Below are 21,524 nucleotides of genomic sequence, written 5' to 3'. Positions count from 1 at the left end.
CAGCAAGTCCCAGCTGTAACACAACCACCCTGCTACCGAGGCCCTAGGATCTGGCTGACTCGACTGCGGTAGAGGTATCTGTGAAAGGTAAGAATGCTGTGCAGAGTCTCTGGCAAGTGCACGAGGAGAGTCGCAGAGCAGACGTGAAGGATTCTGGGGTGGGGTTCTTGCCTTCTGTGGCAGAGAACTACTCTGAAAAATAGCTCCTGGATGCTCCTGGTTCCTAGTAGACCTTGCGTGCCCACAGAAGGGATACCAAGAGCAGTGCATCGTGTGCTAGGATGAGCAGTTGTGCTGACTCATGAAGTCGCAGCAGCAACCCCATGTACTATGGACATGGCACACTTAGAACCAGCCCTAGGAGGTCCAGAAGGCAGGAGTAAGTTACATCCACGGGTGTACGTTACCTATCTCTGCTGCATCAACACTTCTTAACTCAAGCCAATGGCCTCACTGAGGAGGGGTTCCCGATGACCAACTGATGGAGCAAGAAAGGAAATTGGGTTGGCTTGATAGATGGTCTATTAGAACACGAAAAACTCAGTGAAGGCACCTGCTCAGGACAATACCCTGTGGGGTTGGAGCTCTGTCCTTGAGCATTGTATTGAACCATCAGCTGGTGCTGGGTCCCCCATACCTAGATTCTTTTTTTAGAGAAAGAGAAGGGGGGGGAGAGAAACCGCAACTGGGGGAGCAGAGGGGGAGGGAGAGAATCGTAAGCAGGCTCCATGCCCAGCGTGGAGCCCCATGCAGGGCTCGATCTCACGACCCTGAGATCATGACCAGAACCAAAATCAAGAGTCGGACACTTAACTGACTGAGCCACCCAGGCACCGCCCCCATATCTAGATTTTATGGGTACATGGCCCACTTAAAAAATTCATGTTTCGGACCCTGCAAACTTGCAGTTTGCTTCTTTAGAGGTCTTGGTTCATGAACTCAAGTGATCAGCTGCACTATACAACAGGTAGCAAGCCACGTGTGCATGCTCTGCAATTGCTCTTCCTCCGCTTTCTTCTTTCTCCTGGGATTATGCTCCTTAGGAACATGATGAAACATACTTTAGCTTCAGGTTCTGCTTTCTACGTAGCCCAGATTAGAATACCTTTCTATTGTTGATGAACATTTGATTTGTTTCCAGTTTGGGATATTTTTGAAACATGATATATATATGTATATATATATATATATATATTTTTTTTTTTTTCTTATACACATCTTTTGGAACATAAAAATACAATTTCTCTTGGGTTTATTCCTGAGGATGAACTGCTGGGTCATTTGGTCTGTGTATGTTCAGTAGATACTGCCAAACAGTTTTCCAAAATACATTCCATTTCTTAATCCTACCCTAATTCCTAAAGGATATGAATGTAGCTAAATATAAAAACGTAACCTTTATAAATACAGTTTTCTTGCTTTCTGATGTGTAATAATGCAACAGGCTATTGGGCAGAAAAACTAATTCTCCATCTTTAGAAGTATTTAAAGGAGACCGGTGATCAGGGACCTTGTAGAAAAGATCCCTGCTCTAGAAGAGGTAGAAATAAACTTTAGGCTCCTCTTAACTCCAGGATCTTACAATTTTAGTTGATTATCCAGCAATCAACTTGTGTTAAAAATAATTTTGTGCAGGCAAATTGTTTGCAAATGGTGTGGCAAACAAGTATTTACATACATAAAGATATATCTATATATTTGCGTGACCACACATATATATGTACCTACACACACACACACACACACACGGAGAGTGTGCACACAAGACAGAATTCGAGAGAAAGAAAAAGGAAATGTGGCAAAATGTTAGATGTTCTACAGTATTATTCTCTCAAATTTTTTCTAGGTCTGAAATTTCCAAAATGAAATTTTGAGAAAAAAGTAAAACAATAAAGTCTCCTAAATAAAACACTTGGAGGAATTATGTTTTAAGTGGAATTATATATACCCATTGGGTGGCACATAATCCTATCCTACATAAATACTTTGTTTTAGGGACTGAATGCTTGCTTGCCTCGAAAATTCATACGTTGGGGCACTTGGGTGGCTTAGTTGGTTAAGTGTCTGACTCTTGATTTCGGCTCAGGTCATGATCTCAGGGTCATGAGATCAAGCCCTGCTTCAGGTTCCCTCAGTGGGGAGTCTGCTTGAGATTCTCTCTCTTTCTTCCTCTGCCCCTCTGCCTGCTCACAAGTGCACATGCACAGTCTCTCTCTCTCTAATAAATAAGTAAATCTTTAAAAAAAATTCGTATGTTGAAGACCCAACTCCCAATGTGACTATATTTAGAGACAGGGGCCTTTATGAAGGTTAATTAAAGTTACACGCAGTCATAAGGGCAGGGTCCTGACCCAATGGGATTAGTGTCCTTATAAAAAGAAACAGCAGAGAGCTTGCTCACTCATGCTCTCTCTCCAGGCACACTCACTGAGGAAAGGCCATGTGAGGATACAGACAGCAGGTGGCTGTTTACAACCCAAGGGGAAAATCCTCACCAGACCTTAACACTGTTGGCATCTTGGTATTGGACTTTCCAGCCTCTCCAGCCTGTGAGAAAATAAATTTCTGTTGTTCAAGCCACCTAATTGGTGGCGTTTTGTTATGGCAGGACCAAGCTAAGACACTGGGTAAGCTCTATTTTAATTAAAGTCCTGTATGTTTCTGACAGGGACTGCATATCCACGAGGCAGACTGGGTTGTAGTCAAGCCATATGAGACTACATGATGCAGCTTCCTGGAGTATTTTTTTTACTCAACGGGGGTAATTAAATTATTTTCATATTATAATAGCCACAGTCATGTTTATTAGATACAACACACAAAAAGCCCATTGATTTCCATTTCTTTTTTTTTTTTTTTAAGATTTTATTTTTAAGTAATCTCTACACCCAATGTGGGGCTCGAACTCACAACCCTGAGATCAAGAGTTGCACGCTCCACCAACTGAGCCAGCCAGGGGCCGCAAAAGGCCATAGATTTCTAAGGCAAATCAGAGACTCCAAATAAACTTTGTGCTTGCTATGGAATAACTGAGGCTTTGTATCTAGATCTTCTGGAGGTATGCATTCATTCATGTGGGAAAGTTTGCAAAGCACTCTGTTTTAGCACCGTTTAATGCACGTGCTAACTTTGTTCTTCGTCTGTATTTCATTGTGTATCTCTAAAAGGCAAAGATTTTTTAAAAACCACAACCACAACACCATGATGACACCTAAAAGAAATCAGCAGTAATTCCTTTATATCATTCAGTATCCAATCAATATTCAGATTTTTGCAACTGTGTCACATACATTGTATATATCTATTACAATTACATCTCTATGACTTAGAGTTTGAATTTAATAAATAGGATTGAAATTAGAATTTGCTTGAATCAGAATTCAAGTAAGTGTAAATATTGCTTCAGAAGCGTCTTTTAGTTTATAGGTTCTCGGGCTATCTTTTTTGTCACAGGAAAAACTGGGTTATTTCTCCTGTAGAACTTCCCACAGTCTGGATATTGTGGTTGTACTTCTGTGCTATCACTTAAGCGGTTCTTTGTCCCCCGCTTGTCTTAACAACTTGACAAGTAGCTCGAGAGAGAAGCATGGCTTCCATATCCATGCCATTACACAAAGTTATTTCCACAGATACGGCATTCAGAAGCTTGAAAATACCTGTCCGCGTGTCTAAGACTGTCTTTTAAAACCTTAAAGAGGGTGATGATTATAACTGACCTATATTTAAAGTAAAGGCTCTTTTACAAGGGGTAATTTTATATTACTACTAAAGTTGGAAAGCTCCTTTTGACTTAGACTAATTTTTTAGGAGAATGCTAATGAATATGGAATAGGTTTAAGTCCTTAACACGAAACTCTCCAATCTATAGAAGTTAGTTGTTTATTTTTATTTAAAAGATCTTATTCATTAATATTTAGTTTTAGTTTGAAAATTATAAATGATGACTTAAAATTGCTGAAATGAAAACCATATAAAACTTAAAAATAAAAGAAGAACCATCCTGTAGAGACAACTGGCTAGCCACTGGGGGAAAACAAGCTGACACCAAAATAAATCCCAGATGGAGTACAGATTTAAGTATAAAAATAAAATATAATTCTAGAGGAAAATTTAGGAGAATGTTTTTATCATCTTGGGTTGGGGTAGGGGTGGAGGGATAATCTGACATCAAAGCCACATATCATAAGGGAAAGACTGACATCTTACTACATAGAAATAAAAAAATTCTCCATTAAACCGCCCTAAAACCCAAAAGAAAGTCCCATATTACTATAAACAAAGTTTTCAAATAACCAAATCAGAAAAAAATATCGATTTTTTGTCATTGGCAGACAAAGGATTAAAATTCTTCACAGAGCTTTAAAATAAGAAAAATTTCCCCACAGGAAAATGGGCAAAGCTCATAAACAGCAATTCATAAAAAAGAAAATATGAATGTCCAAATACATGAAAAGATGTTCAAAACTGAATATTCATCAAAGAAATGTATGCAAATTACAACAACAGTAGGAAATAATTTAAGATTGAAATCGATAGTATATGATGTATTCGCATACAGTTGATGAGAACATGATCTGTTAAACCTTCTAGAAGGAAATCCAGGCATATATGTCAAAATAAAGATGTGCATGCCCTTCTCGTAGGAGTCTACTCCAAGGAAATAATGAGACAAATTCAGCCACATATGTAAAAAAAAAAAAATTCATTTGCGTAGTTTGTAATTAGTGAAACACTGGAAAACACTAACTGCTCATTAGTAAAGAAATGGTTAAATGTACTCTGGAGGCCCAAACCACATGTGTAATATAATCTCATTTGTTAAAAATCCCACATAGCTGACAGAAAACACACATAACATGGTGGCGGAAGGCGGCGGGGGGTGCGGTTAGGAGTGGGGGAGCTTGAGCACATCATCTCCACACAATGAGATTATGAGTGATTTCACTTGTTCCTTAAATCTTTCTGTATTTGTCTGAAATTTTCTCTCAAAGATTATGCATTACAAATTACATGCAGAAAAAGTCAAGCTATTTTGAGAAGAAACATGCCAAGATTTTTCTAGCTTAATGTTCTGTTTCTGATCACCACAGCCAAGGACATTTTGTGAAAAGCATGCTTACCATGATTACTATAAGTTACTATAAATATTTCTCTCTTTATCTATTAATTTGTTAATTTATCCTAAATTATCTTCTTTAATTACATTTTTCATCTGAAAATCTCACAGAATGTATTTTTTTTTTTAAAGATTTTATTTATTTATTCATGAGAGCAGAGAGAGAGAGGCAGAGGGAGAAGCAGGCTCCCAAGGAGCAGGGAGCCCGATGTGGGACTCGATCCCAGGACCCTGGGATCATGACCTGAGCCGAAGGCAGACGCTTAACCATCTGAGCCACCCAGGTGCCCCAGAATGTATTTTTTAATGTTTTCCTATTAATAAGTCAGTTTGCTATTTTCACATTATATCCAATATGCCTATCTTTTGAAAATTGCTTCTTTAAAAAAAAAACTATATGAACTCCTATGCACATAAAACGCAGTGCCTTCAATATTTTAAAATAAACCGAAATAAAAACGTATCTTTTGAAAATATACTATTGCTTCTTAAAAAAAAAACAACTATATAAACTCTTATGCACATAAAACATAGTGCCTTCAATATTTCAAAATAAACCAAAATAAAAGCTCCTATGTTGTCTCCAACGTAAATTTTGAAAAAGGGAAATAATCATTCTGACTCGTGTGAGGTGGTATCTCACTGAGGTTTTGATTTGGATTTCCCTGATGCCGAGCAATGTTGAACACTTTTTCATGTGTCTGTTGGACATTTGGATGTCAAAAAAAAAAAAAAGGGAAATAGTCTTGGGTCAGAACTTTCATTGGTTGTACACCAATCTGCCAATTTTCCCCACAACTTGAAGAAAAACAGCAGAGAGAGAGAGGGACAGGTAAGAGGCCATCCAGAAACCGACTAGGTTTAATGGCCCTAGGGAAATGAACTCACCAAAATGACGCCCAGGCTCCAGAGGTCACAGGACTCATCGTAGCCATTATGATTCAAGAGCTCGGGGGCCGCATAGTGCAGGGTGAAGCAGGGCGTCTTGAGAGGCTGGTTATCAGGTGGCTTTAAGCGTGCAAACCCAAAATCGATTACTTTAATTTCCAAATTGTCATTTTCATCAGTGAACAATAAATTCTGCAAGATACAAACACTTCAGTTAGTCTCTCGTGATAATGTCCTGGGACTTGGGGATGCCATTTATGTATCTAGCTATACGATGATACTGGATTCAAATGCAGAGAGAGATCTGATGGGGAGGGTCTGGAAGCTGGATGTCAGCGTACTATTGTTCTCTGCCTTACGCTTTTTTATATTATTTCAATTGTAATGATGTCCTGTGAAACACTTTTCGACTGTACCACGCCTCTTCCCACGTCAGAGTCTTTGTCTACATTTTTCTCTCTCATGGTATTTGCCCTCTACCTCCTCCATCAACCTCCTTTCTGACGTGGCTCATGTGCACCTACTCCTCGTTTGGAGATACCACCCTCATGTGCCACCAAACTGAAGTTAGGACTTTTTCTATTTTCTGCTAGCATATTTTTTCTTTCTGGTACTTAGCATCTTGGTATTTGAAATTCAGTCTTCTTCCCCCATTAGGCCATAATTCCCTAATGGCAGGGACTATGTGTCCCCCTTATTTATGACTCTATTCCTAAAACCTGGTGCACTCATATAGTAGGTGCTTTGGTAAACATCTGTCCATTGAATAGTCATAAATAAAATAGCTGTCTCTAGTATATCCTATTAAAAAGACACGGTAGGGGCTCCTGGTTGGCTCGGTTGGAAGAGCATGTGACTCTTAATCTTGGGATTGTGAGTTTAAGCCCCACGTTGGGTGTAAAGATTACTTGAATAAATAAAAAAAACTTCAAAAAAGAAAGAAAGAAAGAAAGAAGACATGGTAAAGACATACATTACATTTCAGAAATATTTTCTCTAAAACAATTAATATTTAAACATTTTTTGATGCTTAATGGATAATATCCCTCAGTTATTCAGAAAACACTGTTCTCTTGAATCCCTCGTCTGCCAAGCCTTCTCGGTCACTAAGGCTTTACTGTATTGTTTTTGTGTTTATCACACATTTAATAAATGCTGTCTGATGCACAGTCATCACTTTTATTAGTCTATCAAGCTAGTACCCACAGTAAGTGACTCCAATTATATTGTCTTCAGACATCCTGACAAAACCTGTTATGTGTCTTTATGTTTATTAAATTATTCCTCAGATCTGCAACATCATTTGCTTTGTTACTATTATTCCAGCTAAAATAAAAGACATCACAGAAGGCTTCATTCATACCAAGAAGAAAAATCTTCTACACCTTCCATTCAAAAGTTAAAAATGAATAAAGTGGGAGGAAAGAAAAGCAAAAATATTAAAAAGTTTTCTTAAATGTTCTATTATACAATGCTTGATCCTGAATTTGTGATGGAATTAAAATGTGGACGTGATTGAATGTAGGGTTCACCACCACTAAGTCAGAGCTGGGGTCCACACGCTTGCACTCGGGAGAAGTCTCTCAGCAAACGACTGCTGAGCCCCTCTGTGGCCAAGCACTGCGCTATGTGCAGAGGCGTGAAAAGCACCCCTGGCCCCCGGCTTCACTGAGCCTGCTGAGCCTTTGGAAATGACTTCAGTTTACTCTATATTAAGGCTGGCAGAGGACTCCCTTAGCCACCGTTCTTGAAATGAAGGAGACTCTACTCTCCGAGTGGAGTTGGGTGTGCATGCGGAGGGGTGGCAGGAAGCAAGGGCCTTTCAGCTTCATCTCAAGTCCCACCTGAAACTAATTTGATGTAGTTTTTCTTAATCTTTCAAGAGTATGGGGTCCAGTTTGAAAAGTACAAAGCAGCCCACCAGGAATGTTAGCCAGCTTCTAAATTTGTCTGCTGCTGACCTAGAATTTAGGATTTTGCCTAAGCAGAAAGCCAGGGCCACGTAAATATAAACCAAAAGATATATAATCAGATCTTAAAATATGACATCAATGGAAAAGGAATTAAACTTTTAGTCTGGAAATAATATACTCTGCCATTTAAAAGTCCAAGTGAAAGTTATTTTATTATGAAGATGTTAGTACAAAGGCACATTTTCATCTCTCCAAAGTTTATTTTGATTTAGGGCTATAACTATAGTAGAATGTCCTAAATAATCTGACAATTCTTCATTTCAAATGATTATTTGAAAGAAAAGGTTTGTAACAAATAAGAAGAATTAAGCAACATAAGTATCTTTTTTATCAGTAAAATAGGAAGGCAAATTTAAATTCTGTTGGAGAGGACAGTTGCCTCATTTGAGACTCATGGGATGACAGATGGCCAGTTATCAAAGAATAAAACATGTGAAAATGAATTCTATACAGTCATGGAACAGATCTTTTCAATTAAAAAAATTACATGCTTGTTCCTTGTCTATCAAGAAAACATTTAAGTGGTGTGCTTTCACATTTAAAAATAGATCACTAATCTCTGATGTACAGAGCACCATATTTTCAGTGGGTGTTCTGTAGGAGAGTGAGAACGCGGATGAAGGAAGAAGAGGGGGAGCGACCATAGTGGCAAGTTCATAAAACACAACTCACTTTTGACTAATTACTAGTAATATGAATAACAGTAACAGGAAGTCCACAGACAGAAGTTTACATGCTTTAGAATCAATTATATTTGGATGCACAAAATTCCATTTTTAGGAGCGCCTGGGTGGCTCAGTCAGTTAAGCATCTGCCTTCGGCTCAGGTCATGATCTTAGGGTCCTGGGATCGAGCCCCGCATCGGGCTCCCTGCTCAGCGGGGAGTCTGCTTCTCCCTTTCCCTCTGCCCCTCTGCCTTCTTGTGCTCTCTCTCTCTCATAAATAAATAAAATCTTAAAAAAAATAAAGAATTCCATTTTTAAAACATCCTCTTCCTACCAATGATCCAAGATACTTAAACAGGCAAAAAATGGTACTTTTAGAGACATATTCTTTTGTGGTTTAACACAAAAAATAAACTCCAAGTAAATTATTATTTAAAAAAATTTTGACAATGCATTATAATCACATGGTAATTAAAAATGAAGTTCTATTTTAAAGAGGAAATATGTGTAATTTTGCATATGGTAAAGGATGAGTCATTGTTATGCTTTTATAAATTATTGGGTTTTGTTTTTTAATTTTCATTATTATTTTGATGATTTCCTAAAGGGGGAATTTTCATATTTTTGATACTAAAAAGGGATATTCTAGAGCTAGAATCTTTTCTATAAACCTTTTGAAAGAAGAAATATATAAAAAGGGGCTGCTTCTGCATTGCTACACAATTCTATAAATATAATACATGAGCAAAGAGAAGCACATACAGGGATGGTACAACTAATTAAACCAAGACAATTCTTCATGTTTAAATATTTAGAACAGAATTATATACATTCCTATTCATGAGCTAATCAATTTGATGACAAAAATGGAAAATAAGCTTTCACAATACATTATTTAAAAAAAAAAACCTCTAAAATGATACACATATAGAAAGGATATTATTTTCTGCTACAAAAATTTCCATTGCTATTTTTAGCCCACAACTGTTGCATAAAGTATTTCTTCCATAAAAGGCTCTCACACTTACAAATATAACCTCAAGATGATCTGTTGGCAAAAAAAAAAAAAAAAGAAAAAAAAAAGACAAATTTATTTTAGACTAAAATAGAAGAGAAAGAGAATCCAAGAAACGGGATCTCTGCAAGTATCTATTTAGCAGAAAGCCCTGAACAACGAAACAAGAAGAGCCCACCCGGCCGTGGGGGGTGTTTGGTACTAAGAAGGTTAGACTGAGTGACGGGAGGGAGCACGTCACGTGATACCTCGGGCTTCAGGTCCCTGTGCACCACGCCCACATCATGCATGTGGCTCACGGCCGAAACGAGCTTCCGCATGATGCAGCTGGCTTCAGTCTCACTGAAGTGTTTCTTTTTCTTAATGCGTTCAAACAGCTCTCCCCCGTTCAGAAGTTCCATCACCAGAAACGTGTGAAGCTAGAAAGGAAAAAAGAAGAACGCGGAGGGCTTTCATGAAGAGAAGTGTATTTACAGATGAAACATTCCTGGACTATTAACTATTGCCAATAAATTTAGATAATCCCTTGTTAAAATAATCAACAGCAAGTCTTAATGGTGGAGAGGAAAGAATTGAAGGATAACGTGGCTTTTTCAGAATTCTATTTTGGTCATGGAAAATTTCAAGTGCTGCAGTGAAATCTTTATATATCCCTTCCTTGACTAATTCTTTCATTTGAATTCCATTCCAACCCTCTCTTGTCAAGTTTACAGATCTTTCTTTTTTAAAGTGTGACCTAGTGCTGATAATAATGTGAAATCGTCTGCTTTAAATAATAGAGAAGATTAATGACAGAGTATATGGGCAACTGCCCACAGGAGACCTGACCCACCCACAGAATGGCAAATACATCTTTTAAAAAAGGTGCTGTTTCATGAAGGCACTCTGAACCTCCTGTGAGAGCTCAACGGATTAGTTTCAGGGTTCCTTATTAATATCCACGGCAAATACCCAGAGCTCAACGTGGTGTTTTATTGTTTTTGTGTGTTTTTTTTTTTAATAACTGCTTTGGATACCAATGGCATTATCTTAATTAAATAGTTTTAAAATTATTTATTTACTATGCCTTGCATACATGTCCATAAAGAAAGTAACATAGGAGCAATCAAAAAGCAAAGGAATTGTATCAGCTCTCAAATGAACACAAACATGTAGTTTAAAAAGATACCCAATCAAGAGATTCAGGTGCTATGTATTACAGAACCAACATCATTGAACAAATAAGCTTCCTTCTGAATTAGCAAAATCCAGAAAAAAAAAGCTTCATAAAAAAGGTAATTATCCTGTACATATTGGGCAAATTTTAAAAGGTGAACCTTTTTAATAAGAGAATTGCTTCCAGGCTACCAGAGATCAAGCTAATTTGAGTTTCTACATACAACAGAAACGGTCAAAGTTGAAGGTCGGCTACAAGCATATGCCAATGAGCTTTTTAAAAAAATGGGAGGGCAGGGCGCCTGGGTGGCTCAGTTGGTTAAGCGACTGCCTTCGGCTCAGGTCATGATCCTGGAGTCCCTGGATCGGGTCCCGCATCGGGCTCCCTGCTCGGCGGGGAGTCTGCTTCTCCCTCTGACCCTCCGCCTCTCATGCTCTCTCTATCTCATTCTCTCTCTCAAATAAATAAATAAAATCTTTAAAAAAAAAAAATGGGAGGGCAATACCTGTAAGTGGTTTAAAAGGTAGGTTTTAGAGTCAAACCTGGATCGGAATGGCACTTCTGCTACTTACTTATGACCCTGGGGATGCTACTTAACATCTATGAGCTTTAGGACCCTTACTGATAAAACAGGTAACAGTGAGAAAATATATATGAGACAGTTGGATAATGGTCCTCCGAAGACGCCCGTATCCAAATCCCCAGAACGTGTGGACGTTACCTGATATGGTAAAGGGACTTTGCAGATGTAATTAAGGATCTTGAGATGGGAAGAGTGTCTAAATTATCCACCAGAGCAACAGTATGGGATGGGACTATGGAAACAAGAGACTGGAGCGATATAAAGAAGGTTCACGAGCCAAGGAACGTGAGCAGTCTCCAGAAGCTAAAAAAAAGGCAAGCAAATGGACTGTCCCTTAGAGTCTCCAGAAGGAACCAGCCCTGCTGACACCCGGACTTTACACCAGGGAGACTGATTTTGAACTTCTCATCTCCAGACCGTACGATTATAAATTGGTACTGCTTAGGTTTGTGGTAATTTGTTACAGCAGCAAGAGGAAACAAATACAGCTCCCGGTACACTGAGTCGGAGGCTGAAGACCCACCCTCATCGATTTCACCCATGAGTTGAAGAGAAGATTATGTGCACCTGGGGGTGATCAGGGCAACTATGTCATCTATACGGAGAAAATCACCCAAGATATCAATAGCAAAATGATAATATATCTTCATATATTTGTACTAGTATATATAGGATTATATCATGACACAACTTAGTCAGTACTTTTTTTTTTTGAGACCGCTCGGGGAGAGCGGCAGAGGGAGAAGAGAGAGTATCTTAAGCACGCTCCATGCCCAGTGTGGAGCCTGATTCAGGGCTCGATCTCACAACCCTGAGATGATGACCTGAGCCGAAACCAAGAGTTGGACGCTTAACTGACTGAGCCATTCAGGCGCCCTTCAGTAACTCTTTAATATAAAAATAACAAATAATAAATTGATCCTGTGGCGTAAGTACAAAATTAGGGATGCAGTTCCTGAGATCTGATCTCGCCTGAACATAAGAGACTGAATGTCTCTGCGGGGACGTAGCTGGGCACAAGCCCCAAACCAGAGGGCACTGTCAAATGTCATCCTCCAATCCCTTGATGATCATGTGAATCATCTTCAACAGGAGAATGTCCAGGCTCTTTTTAAGCACCTCCAGTGGATGGGGGACTCATTACTTCTACTGGAGTTGGGTAGCCCGATGACATGGTGGCAATTGGAGGAGCATGGAGAGTCGCTCCCCGAAGCCCTCACTTCAAAGATACTCCTTTTCTGACTATGAGAACCACAGAGCAAGTGGATGACAATGTCATTTTTGGGTGCTCTCTCCATGTTTCTGCCTCCCCTGAGGCAGCAGAGTTCTGAAGTTGGACTGCTCGGGTCTAGAGCCCAGCATTACCACTTACGAACTGTGAGACCCTGTTATTTAACTTCTTTGAGTTTCCATTTTCTCACCCCATGGTGCTACTATAAGGACTGAATAACACATGTGGAATCTGGGACGGTACCTGGCCCGGTGAGGTATGCAATAATAAAGGGCAAGGTTATTGTGGTTAAGACATCACTGCCGTGGTACCCTGGGAACTTCCCGTATGGTAGAGCACTGGGCCATGGCCTACCCAGGACGTGGTGTTACGGCAGCACATGGAGACAGCCCAGGACGGGAGCCCAGGTCTTCCCAACGAGACGCTCACGGCCTTGCGGTGTGACCACAGACAAGTCTCATGACCCTTCTGAGTCTGTTTCTTCTTTGTTAAACTTAGGGTAAGCCGCATCCAGGACTGGGTTTGGCTCTTGTGCTTAGCATGTTGTCTTAATAGGAGCGTGTCATCTCACCCAGTCCCAGGGGGAAAGGTAACTGTAATGGAAGGTGGCAGCGGAGGGGAGGGGAAGAGGCATGGACCTGACACAGTGGCAATCCTGCCACGTGCAGAGTTACACGCTTCTGCACTCGGTCCCTGTTGGAAAGCAGGACCGGGAGAGGAGGGGGCAGCGTGACCTGGCCCCCTGGAGTAAGATGAGAGGAGCCGCTTTGCCCTTCTGCGTCGCCTCTCTTCTTCAGCTTGCACTAATTAGGCTTACGACTGTCTAAGTTCTATCCGGAAGTGAAGAGAAGGTTGAAGGCTGATAAGTAACGGACTACTGAGAACTATCCGGTGATTCAGCTACGGTGGGCAGCAGCTGAACGGGTGACAAGCAGAGTGCAGCTTGTGACAGCGCCACCGGCCCCTGCCCCTCTCTCCTCCGTCCACGTCCTATGTGCCCACTGTTGAGGGAGAAGAGCAGACGTGAAAGGATGCATCGGTTTGGGGGAGGGGTAAGAAGTTTCTCTGCCTTCTCTAGGGGCTGGGTATTCTCCCACATCCCTGACTCTGATCCCGCAGCACCAACAAGACTGGTAAAAAGTAGAACCCTCTATGTGAATCAGAATGCACAGAAAAATTGTGTCAAATACCTGATCGTGAAAAATTTCATGCAGCTTCACGATATTGGGGTGTCCTTCACAGAGCTTCAGAGCTGTGATTTCTTTCTGAGTATTGGCTTCCATCCTGCAAGATGAGAGCGGTTAGCCCCCATGTACATACCCCTCTTCACCAAGTTTTTATGTCCCGATTGTCCCAACCCGAATTTTGTGTTTATTGACAGTGCATTCAGAATGTAACTGTCAAAGTATCAAAATGAGGTCTCTATGACAGTAGTGAGTCATCCTACCCACCAGAACAAGTAATGCGTTATTCCTGAGACGATGATTATTTCTGAGTCAGAAGAGAGCCAATCCTATGAAGAAATGGATGCCTGACTTGCCTGACATTTTGGTAATAGGAATACATAATCATGGAGGTAATAATGAGTTACCGAAACGATGAGCTGGCTCGCAAAGCTACCAGCAAATTGCTAAGTCATTTCAGAAAAAAAAAAAAAAAAAAGTATTTCAAATCTATAACTATTAGGAACAGCAACAGCTGCTGAGCACATCTGATTGCCACTGCAACAGAAAATGTTCTCGCAGGAACCTCGAAAGCCTGTCACCCTATGATTTATGTCTCAGATGGATTACTTTAACAGCAAACATCCAGTAGAGTCAGAAGGATAATGGATCAGCTAATGAGCTGAATGGCTAAACCCATGGGTGAAAAGCCTTACAAGAAACCATTGATTTTAAAATAAAAATCCTAATTTACAGAATTCATTGACCGGGATGAATCCACACAGAAGAATGCCAGACACAGTCCTACCTTTTGCTGATTATTTTGACTGCAAAGGCTTGGTTACTTTTTTTGTGTATGCACTTTCGACAAATTGAAAAACTTCCCTCTCCCAGTGGCTTGTCCTTCAGATCCAGGTCATAGTGCTGATAGAATGGGGAGTCCTGATAAGAAACCAACGTCATTTAACTTAAGAAAATACTAGGAATGCAGAGGAATAAATAACATTGTAGAGTAAAAGAACATTATTTATGTTAATAAATATGCATGGGATACATTTAGAATCTTCTAAGATTCATCTTACTTTTAGCTCATTTCTACTTTCATCTATATGACTTTTTAAGACATATAATTGGCTATCGTTGTAAAAAGGAGTTCATTGAAATTGATGTGACTAATTCTCTAGGGCAAATATTGCTATTTCCACTTATTCATTTCCTAAAACTGCATCTTAGTCAAACGGCAAGTCTCTTATGTTCACCGGCCTTGACAATGTTAATTAGTGTTGGTATTTAAATGATAACTGTGTCATTTAATTAACCACGTCTATACCTTCATCATTGCGCTCCTGGCAACATTTGTCACTCCAGGACGTTCAACTCCCATGTGAAATTGAAAAGGATCTATTACAGCTGCATTACGTTTGAACAGAATAGACGGAGCAACAAAGGAATAGCCCTAAAAAAAGAAAAGGAAGAGTAAAGAATGAGGATTTGCAATTTCCCACGTTAGCACAGACCAGACTGTAATAATTTTTTTCTAAAATCAAGAAAAGAGACTGAAAAACATTCAAATATGTGTTAAGATGAATCTCATTTTATTTGTAATCTAAAATGCAAGGTTATTTCAAATCAATAGAAAAATGCTTTTCAGAAAAGGAGAGAATGCCATCTTCTGGTAGAATTAAACCAATTCAAAAGTAAAGGCAGAAAAACCTTTCCTATTCCACCCCCAATATCTGACTCACAACTGTAATTCTTTTATTTATTTATTTACTTTTTAAATTTTATTTTATTTTATTATGTTATGTTAGTTACCATATAATACATCATTAGTTTTTTGATGTAGTGATCCACGATTGTTTGCGTATAACACCCAGTGCTCCATGCAGAACGTGCCCTCCTTAATACCCATCACCAGGCTAACCCATCCCCCCACACCCCTCCCCTCTAAAACCCTCAGTTTGTTTCTCAGAGTCCATAGTCTCTCATGGTTCGTCTCTCCCTCCGATTCCCCCCTTCATTTTCCCCTTCCTTCTCCTAATGTCCTCCATGCTATTCCTTATGTTCCACAAATAAGTGAAACCATATGATAATTGACTTTCTCTGCTTGATTTATTTCACTTAGCATAATCTCCTCCAGTCCCATCAGAAAGGATGAATACCCAACTTTTACATCAGCATGGATGGGGCTGGAGGAGATCACAGCTGTAATTCTTTTGCATTGCTGATAAAAGTTCGCTTACAAATACAACTAACTTCTCGAAAGGGTAGAGTTTAAGGTATTAAACAAAGTAGTCCAAGGGCTCTTGTTTATTGTTATTCCAAAGGCTACAGTTTGTTTCTAATTTAGCAATTATTTGGCTCATTATCCTTCCTTAGACTAAAAATTTTAAATTGAGTTTTGGGAAAGAAATAAAATCAAACGTCAGAATGATGTGCTGAACCAAAAGTGGTATAGTGATAGATGATTAATCTGTTCAAGCTGGAACATTCATCAGTTCGAAGAACATTTTTTAGATATCTACTCTGTGCCCAGTCATGTGCTAGATGTTAGGGTCTTTAAGGTCCAGAGACACAGCCCAGGTGACCAGTTTAAGCCCTACCAATGGGACACTTAACGAGGGTCAAGAAGGGAAGCTCTGATGCCATTTAAAAGTTAGTATTGATGGGGCGCCTGGGTGGCTCAGTCGGTTAAGCGTCTGCCTTCAGCTCAGGTCATGATCCCAGGCTCCTGGGGTCGAGCCCCGCATCGGGCTCCCTGCTCAGCAGAGAGCCTGCTTCTCCCTCTCCCTCTGCCTGCTGCTCTGCCTACTTGTGCTATCTCTCTGTCAAATAAATAAATTTAAAAAAATCTTTAAAAAAAAAAAAGTTAGAGTATTGCAAGTCTGAGGAAGATCTTTTTCTAAGTATTAAATCTTTTCCAAATCTTCAGGAGTTAGAAAGCAGTTTAGATTACTCACTGAGGAGAAAGAATCAGGTAACACTTTTTATGAACTGAAGAAAATTTTATATGGATAGAGGTAAAATAAAGTAGTATTGTATTTTTCTATAAGAGAGCCTGAACAGAAATAAAATTTCAAGTAAGAAATCAGCACCACTTTATATAAAAAAACAACCACATAAGTAATATCTACTATTTAACAGACCCTAAGCTTCAGTTAATAATGGGCAGTATCTCTATATTTGATAATTTTGAAGAGATTAGAGAATCTTGTTTTTAAGATGCCAAGAACACTTTTCATATGGGAAAATTAATCTTTTTTCCAGAGCACATGTGGCCTCTGTGCATGAGCATGCTCCTGGAGATTACCTGAAACAGCCTCTCGGAGCTCTGGGGCAGTGCTGCGGGCGAGTAGGTGGGGTCCATCTCCGTGAACTCTTCTGCAAAGTTACTCACATCTAATTCGTCTCGGATGACTGGCTTAAATGGCGCGAGCACTTTTTTGGCAGCTAAATCATCCCAATTTATTTTCTAAAACAGAGAAAGAAAATTGGTACAAAGTTGAAACCAACAAAGTTGAAGTATTTTCTGAGAACTGTCTAAGAATAACAAAGACAGATTAGGGTTTTAATTGGTTGATAGGGAAAGAGCACATATTTCAAACCAATAATTAAAAATGTTGTGTTTTTTTTTTTTCCCCAAGCACAAGCACATTTTCTGACTGCAGTTGATGGCTCCAGCCAATGCTCTGTCCTAAAGATGAGATGGCCTTCCATCACTGTGGGGTCTTGCAGTGTCCTCTGGGGGGACACCAGGATATCCTAGTCCACCGTTAGGCATAACAGAAAAATTACTTTTGTCCTGACCCTCCTGAGAAAGGTGTGAGGCCAGAACAAAACAAAACTGAACTGTAATAAAGGGCTTTTCAATGCTCTATGGATATGAGTATTAACTCTAAAGGAATATCCCTATTTTCTAGAGGCAGTGTTAAAGTGGCTCTCGGCCTATACTTGGTTTCCCTCCTGGTCATCGGGACAGATTAGAAAATAAACACACTATAAATCATGCACTTGTTTATGTCTCTAAGTATAAATGATACTGTCATACTGATGTGATCATCTTTTTTGCATTTAACTGTATTCTAGCTTTTTAAATACTGCTTCTTTCCCCCCATGCCAGTTGCTTACTGCCTGATAAAGTGCTGTGTTTTATCTTATTCAAATTCAACTCTGTGCTCTATTTTCTTTGTGCTCCTTCTGTCACTTAAAACAACCTCAGATACTCCTTACTGAATTGAATCCTACAGCTATCCTATTAACATATTTCCTCAAATCTAAGATGTCATCACTTATAGTGAGATAAACCACTATTTTATGTACCATTACGAAAGAAAAGGCATCACCAACTAGAATGGTTACAATGTCCATTGTTAAGATGCATTCTGATTTCAGAGATGGTTGATGACATTGGCTAAGTTTAATCAACTAACATAAATGTTTTTATTATGCCCTCTTGTGGAGGCAATGTAGAAAAAAATCATTAGATTACAGATCTTCATATTTTTCAGTTAGAGTGGGATTTAGAGATCATTTAGCTCATCTCCTTTACTTGATCCAGATAGAAATTGAAGGCTGGAAGTAAGAACTAACCTTTCTCACTTAAACATTAGCCAGTGGAAGGGTCAGTCTCTTGATTTTCTAGTTAGTGTTCTGTCCTCTGTGTGGCTATAATGTTTTCCATTACAAGCATATGATTTGTGCTTGGCTATTTATACACACATTAAAAGAAACTTCCAGAGTAAAGGGGTAATTTAAAGGAATATGTTGTTAGCAGGAGAACATTTGGTATGTAGAAAATTGAATGCTATTATGCTCCTCTCCACCTTCTCTCCATTTAGGTCTTTACAAGTTGGAGTCTGGTCTTTCCTCAAGTGTCCTTGTTATTTAAAAAGCAAGGCAATTAAATAACCTAAAATTACTATTCCAAACTATAGAAAAGAAAAATTTCTCTAATATGAAAGACATACTGTAATATTCACAAATATAGGGAACCACACAGAAAAAGATCCTAGGGAAATATGACTGAGGCATTTTGCTTGAGTACTTTCTTAAATCTTAACTTATTGTTAAATTTTGAGCCAGATTTCTCAAAAACATATTTGAAATAGTTTGTTCAAATATTAATCTTTGTAAGCCATGCTAATTTATGAAATGCACACACTGAGAAGTTAATTTTATTCTAAATGTATTTCTGTTACTGAACTTCCAAAAGATATATAATAATATATTTTTAAATGGGTTACGACTGAGAGACTGATGTTATTTTTTTGAGTATAGAAATAGAGAGGTAATTCTTATTCTCAGCCATTATTTGTTTCTCTATATTTAAAAAACAATAGATGACAAAAAGGTTACTCTACGGCAGAGCTTTTTCTTTGTTTTGTTATGCTATTTTCATTTGTTTTGGTGATAATACTGTAAAAACTCAGTTTGCAGAATAAAAATAAAACTTGGATGGTCCCTTTAGACCATGAATACCTAGAGGTCATGTTTGTTGAGGTGATAAAATTATTTAAAAGTCCTAAGTTCATAGGGTACGTGGGTGGCTCAGCTGGTTAAACATCCAACTCTTGATTTAACTCGGGTCATGATCTCAGGGTCCTGAGATGGAGCCCCTAGCTGGGTTCTGCGCTGAGCACTGAGCTTGAAGCCTGCTTGGGATTCTCTCTCTCCATCTCCCTCTGCCCCTCCTACACCCCATCCCCTGCTTGCGCATCGTGTGTTCCCCCTCTCTCTCTTAAAAAAAAAAAGTCATAAGTGCAGGGTTTTAAAAACTGAGGTTATGGTGTGCCAGGTTGACCACTTAGATTGAAATAACTAGCCAAGTTGGCCAACTTAACTTTTTTTCCCCCCAGTTATCTATAATTTTGGAGGTTTTTCTTCTTTGTTTTTTTTTGTTGTTGTTGTTGTTGTTAATAAATTGAGCAAACTAAGTTGAGCAGATGTATTGGTGCTCTGTAGAATGGCCTCATTAGGCTTTTTAAGGATAGGCAAAAAAAAAAAAAAAGAATAATTAATTCTATGTTGCAGATACACAACTGAGAAATAGGTAGATTTTTAATTGTCTGAGATAGCTCCTGAGGAAAGAAGGAAAAATGAAATCGTTGTCTAAAAGGTGGAACACACTGGCAGGAATGGCTCATGAACTGAGAGAAAAGTAAAAAATAAAAGCCTCTTTGGTCCAGATGCCTAAATTTCAAAATCGTAAATAGAAACCAGTACTCAAAACTGGAACCAATAAGCTTATGGAAGACTGAATGCCTTTATGGTCCTCCCCACTCTTACTTCATTTAGGGAGAAAAAGACCATTTAGGTGTCTCCAAGTAGAATTTTGATCTTTGGATTTTTCCAGGGTCCCTGTCATTTTAAAAAAAGGTGCAATGTATGTGAAAATAGGGAGCAAAGATCCCCAAAAGGGACCCCGTTCACTCATTTCACCAAGAATGCCAAGCACCCTGCAAATAGTAGGGCATACGAAACCATCTGTTCAATATATTTCACCTGAAAAAAGAGATGTTCTTTGATTTCATCCGCATCACGTGGGCCACATCCCAATCTTTTCTTGGGATCTTTCATCAAAAGACGCTGAATTAGGTCTTTAGCTAAAGCACTCATTTCTTGAGGATATGGAGGCTCACTTTTTAATATTCTCCTGTAGGCAGATAAAACTTGCTATTAAAACAACCAGAGGATGAGGTTATAGTGACAGTATTCTTAGCAAAACAAGTATTGTGCAACACACTTTGAAATTGAGCTATACGTGAAAACCGGAGCAAGAGTATTTAAAACGAGATACCATGAAATCAAATTTCTGAAACTTAAAAAAGCAGAAACAGAAAGTGTTGGATCATTTTTCAGTATAAGGCACTCCTAGTGGGAAGCCACCATCCCAAATACTTAATTGGAAAAAAATATATGAAGGCTTGGGACCTCCCATCTGTGGACTTGATTCTGGTGAAAGAGTTCCCAAAGGAAACAACTCCCAATAAACTCAGGGAAGTCAATCCAGCCCTCAGATTGGAAAGGACAAAAGCAACTCCAACCATACCTGCCTCTCTTCTCCTTCCCCGTGTGCCAGTGAACACAGGGCCCAGCAGGAAGGGCGAGGGGAGGCAGGCCAAGACGGAGAGTCAGAGCCACTTGGACATGGCTCCACCCCTAATATCTGAACACGAGCACCAGACCTGGGGCTTTTCGTGGGATGGAAGCATCTGCTTCATTATCTGCTACTATAAAACAGGCAGGTGAGCCCTATAAGGAACTCAAAGATAACATCTACTATTTATTACGGAAGGTAAACAAGATAATCAAGGTTCTTGATGAAATATTTGAATTTATTCTAAGGTCATGGAAGAAATCAATCCAACCAAATGTACCTTTTGCCCCTGTTAAAAGGAAGATCAATAATGAGAAGGGATAATGAAGGGGACAGATTGAAATTAAGAAGCTTAACACGGTATACATGGAGATAAATAGTTATTCCTTTATTTGGATTTGCAAAATGATAGCCTGGTGTGTATTAAAATATTAATAACCGTTATGGAACAGAATCAGATAACACGTTTGTAAGAGACAGCATAGCCGGGTAAGAACATGGACTCTGGGGCCAGCCAGAATTCAAACTGGCTCTGTGGAGTACTGGCTGTGTGACTCTGAGATAGTTGATTAACCTCCTTAATACCACGGTTTCCTTAACCTGAAGTGGGTATGGTGGTGCTTACATGGGTGAAAACA

General features: G+C 39.2%; 1 protein-coding gene across 2 annotated transcripts in view; it reads right to left on the bottom strand.

The window, feature by feature from the left end:
• Positions 1-21,524, bottom strand: part of RPS6KA5 (ribosomal protein S6 kinase A5) — a 178,529-nt gene that overhangs the window by 8,544 nt on the left and 148,461 nt on the right. For both annotated transcript variants that reach the window (XM_034992596.1, XM_034992597.1), the window contains 7 exons: positions 20,292-20,442; positions 17,101-17,262; positions 15,121-15,246; positions 14,599-14,732; positions 13,818-13,911; positions 9,906-10,076; positions 6,005-6,196 (listed from right to left, as the gene is read on the bottom strand). In XM_034992596.1, the coding sequence (XP_034848487.1) occupies positions 6,005-6,196; positions 9,906-10,076; positions 13,818-13,911; positions 14,599-14,732; positions 15,121-15,246; positions 17,101-17,262; positions 20,292-20,442 (1,030 nt within the window). The remainder of the gene's footprint in view (positions 1-6,004; positions 6,197-9,905; positions 10,077-13,817; positions 13,912-14,598; positions 14,733-15,120; positions 15,247-17,100; positions 17,263-20,291; positions 20,443-21,524) is intronic.

Source organism: Mirounga leonina, unplaced genomic scaffold (genome assembly GCF_011800145.1).
Source record: "Mirounga leonina isolate KUSES-001 unplaced genomic scaffold, KU_Mleo_1.0 Mir_82, whole genome shotgun sequence".
NCBI lineage: Eukaryota > Metazoa > Chordata > Mammalia > Carnivora > Phocidae > Mirounga > Mirounga leonina.
The sequence above is the reverse complement of the archived record's forward strand: the minus strand, read 5'-3'. Positions and strand labels throughout refer to the sequence as shown.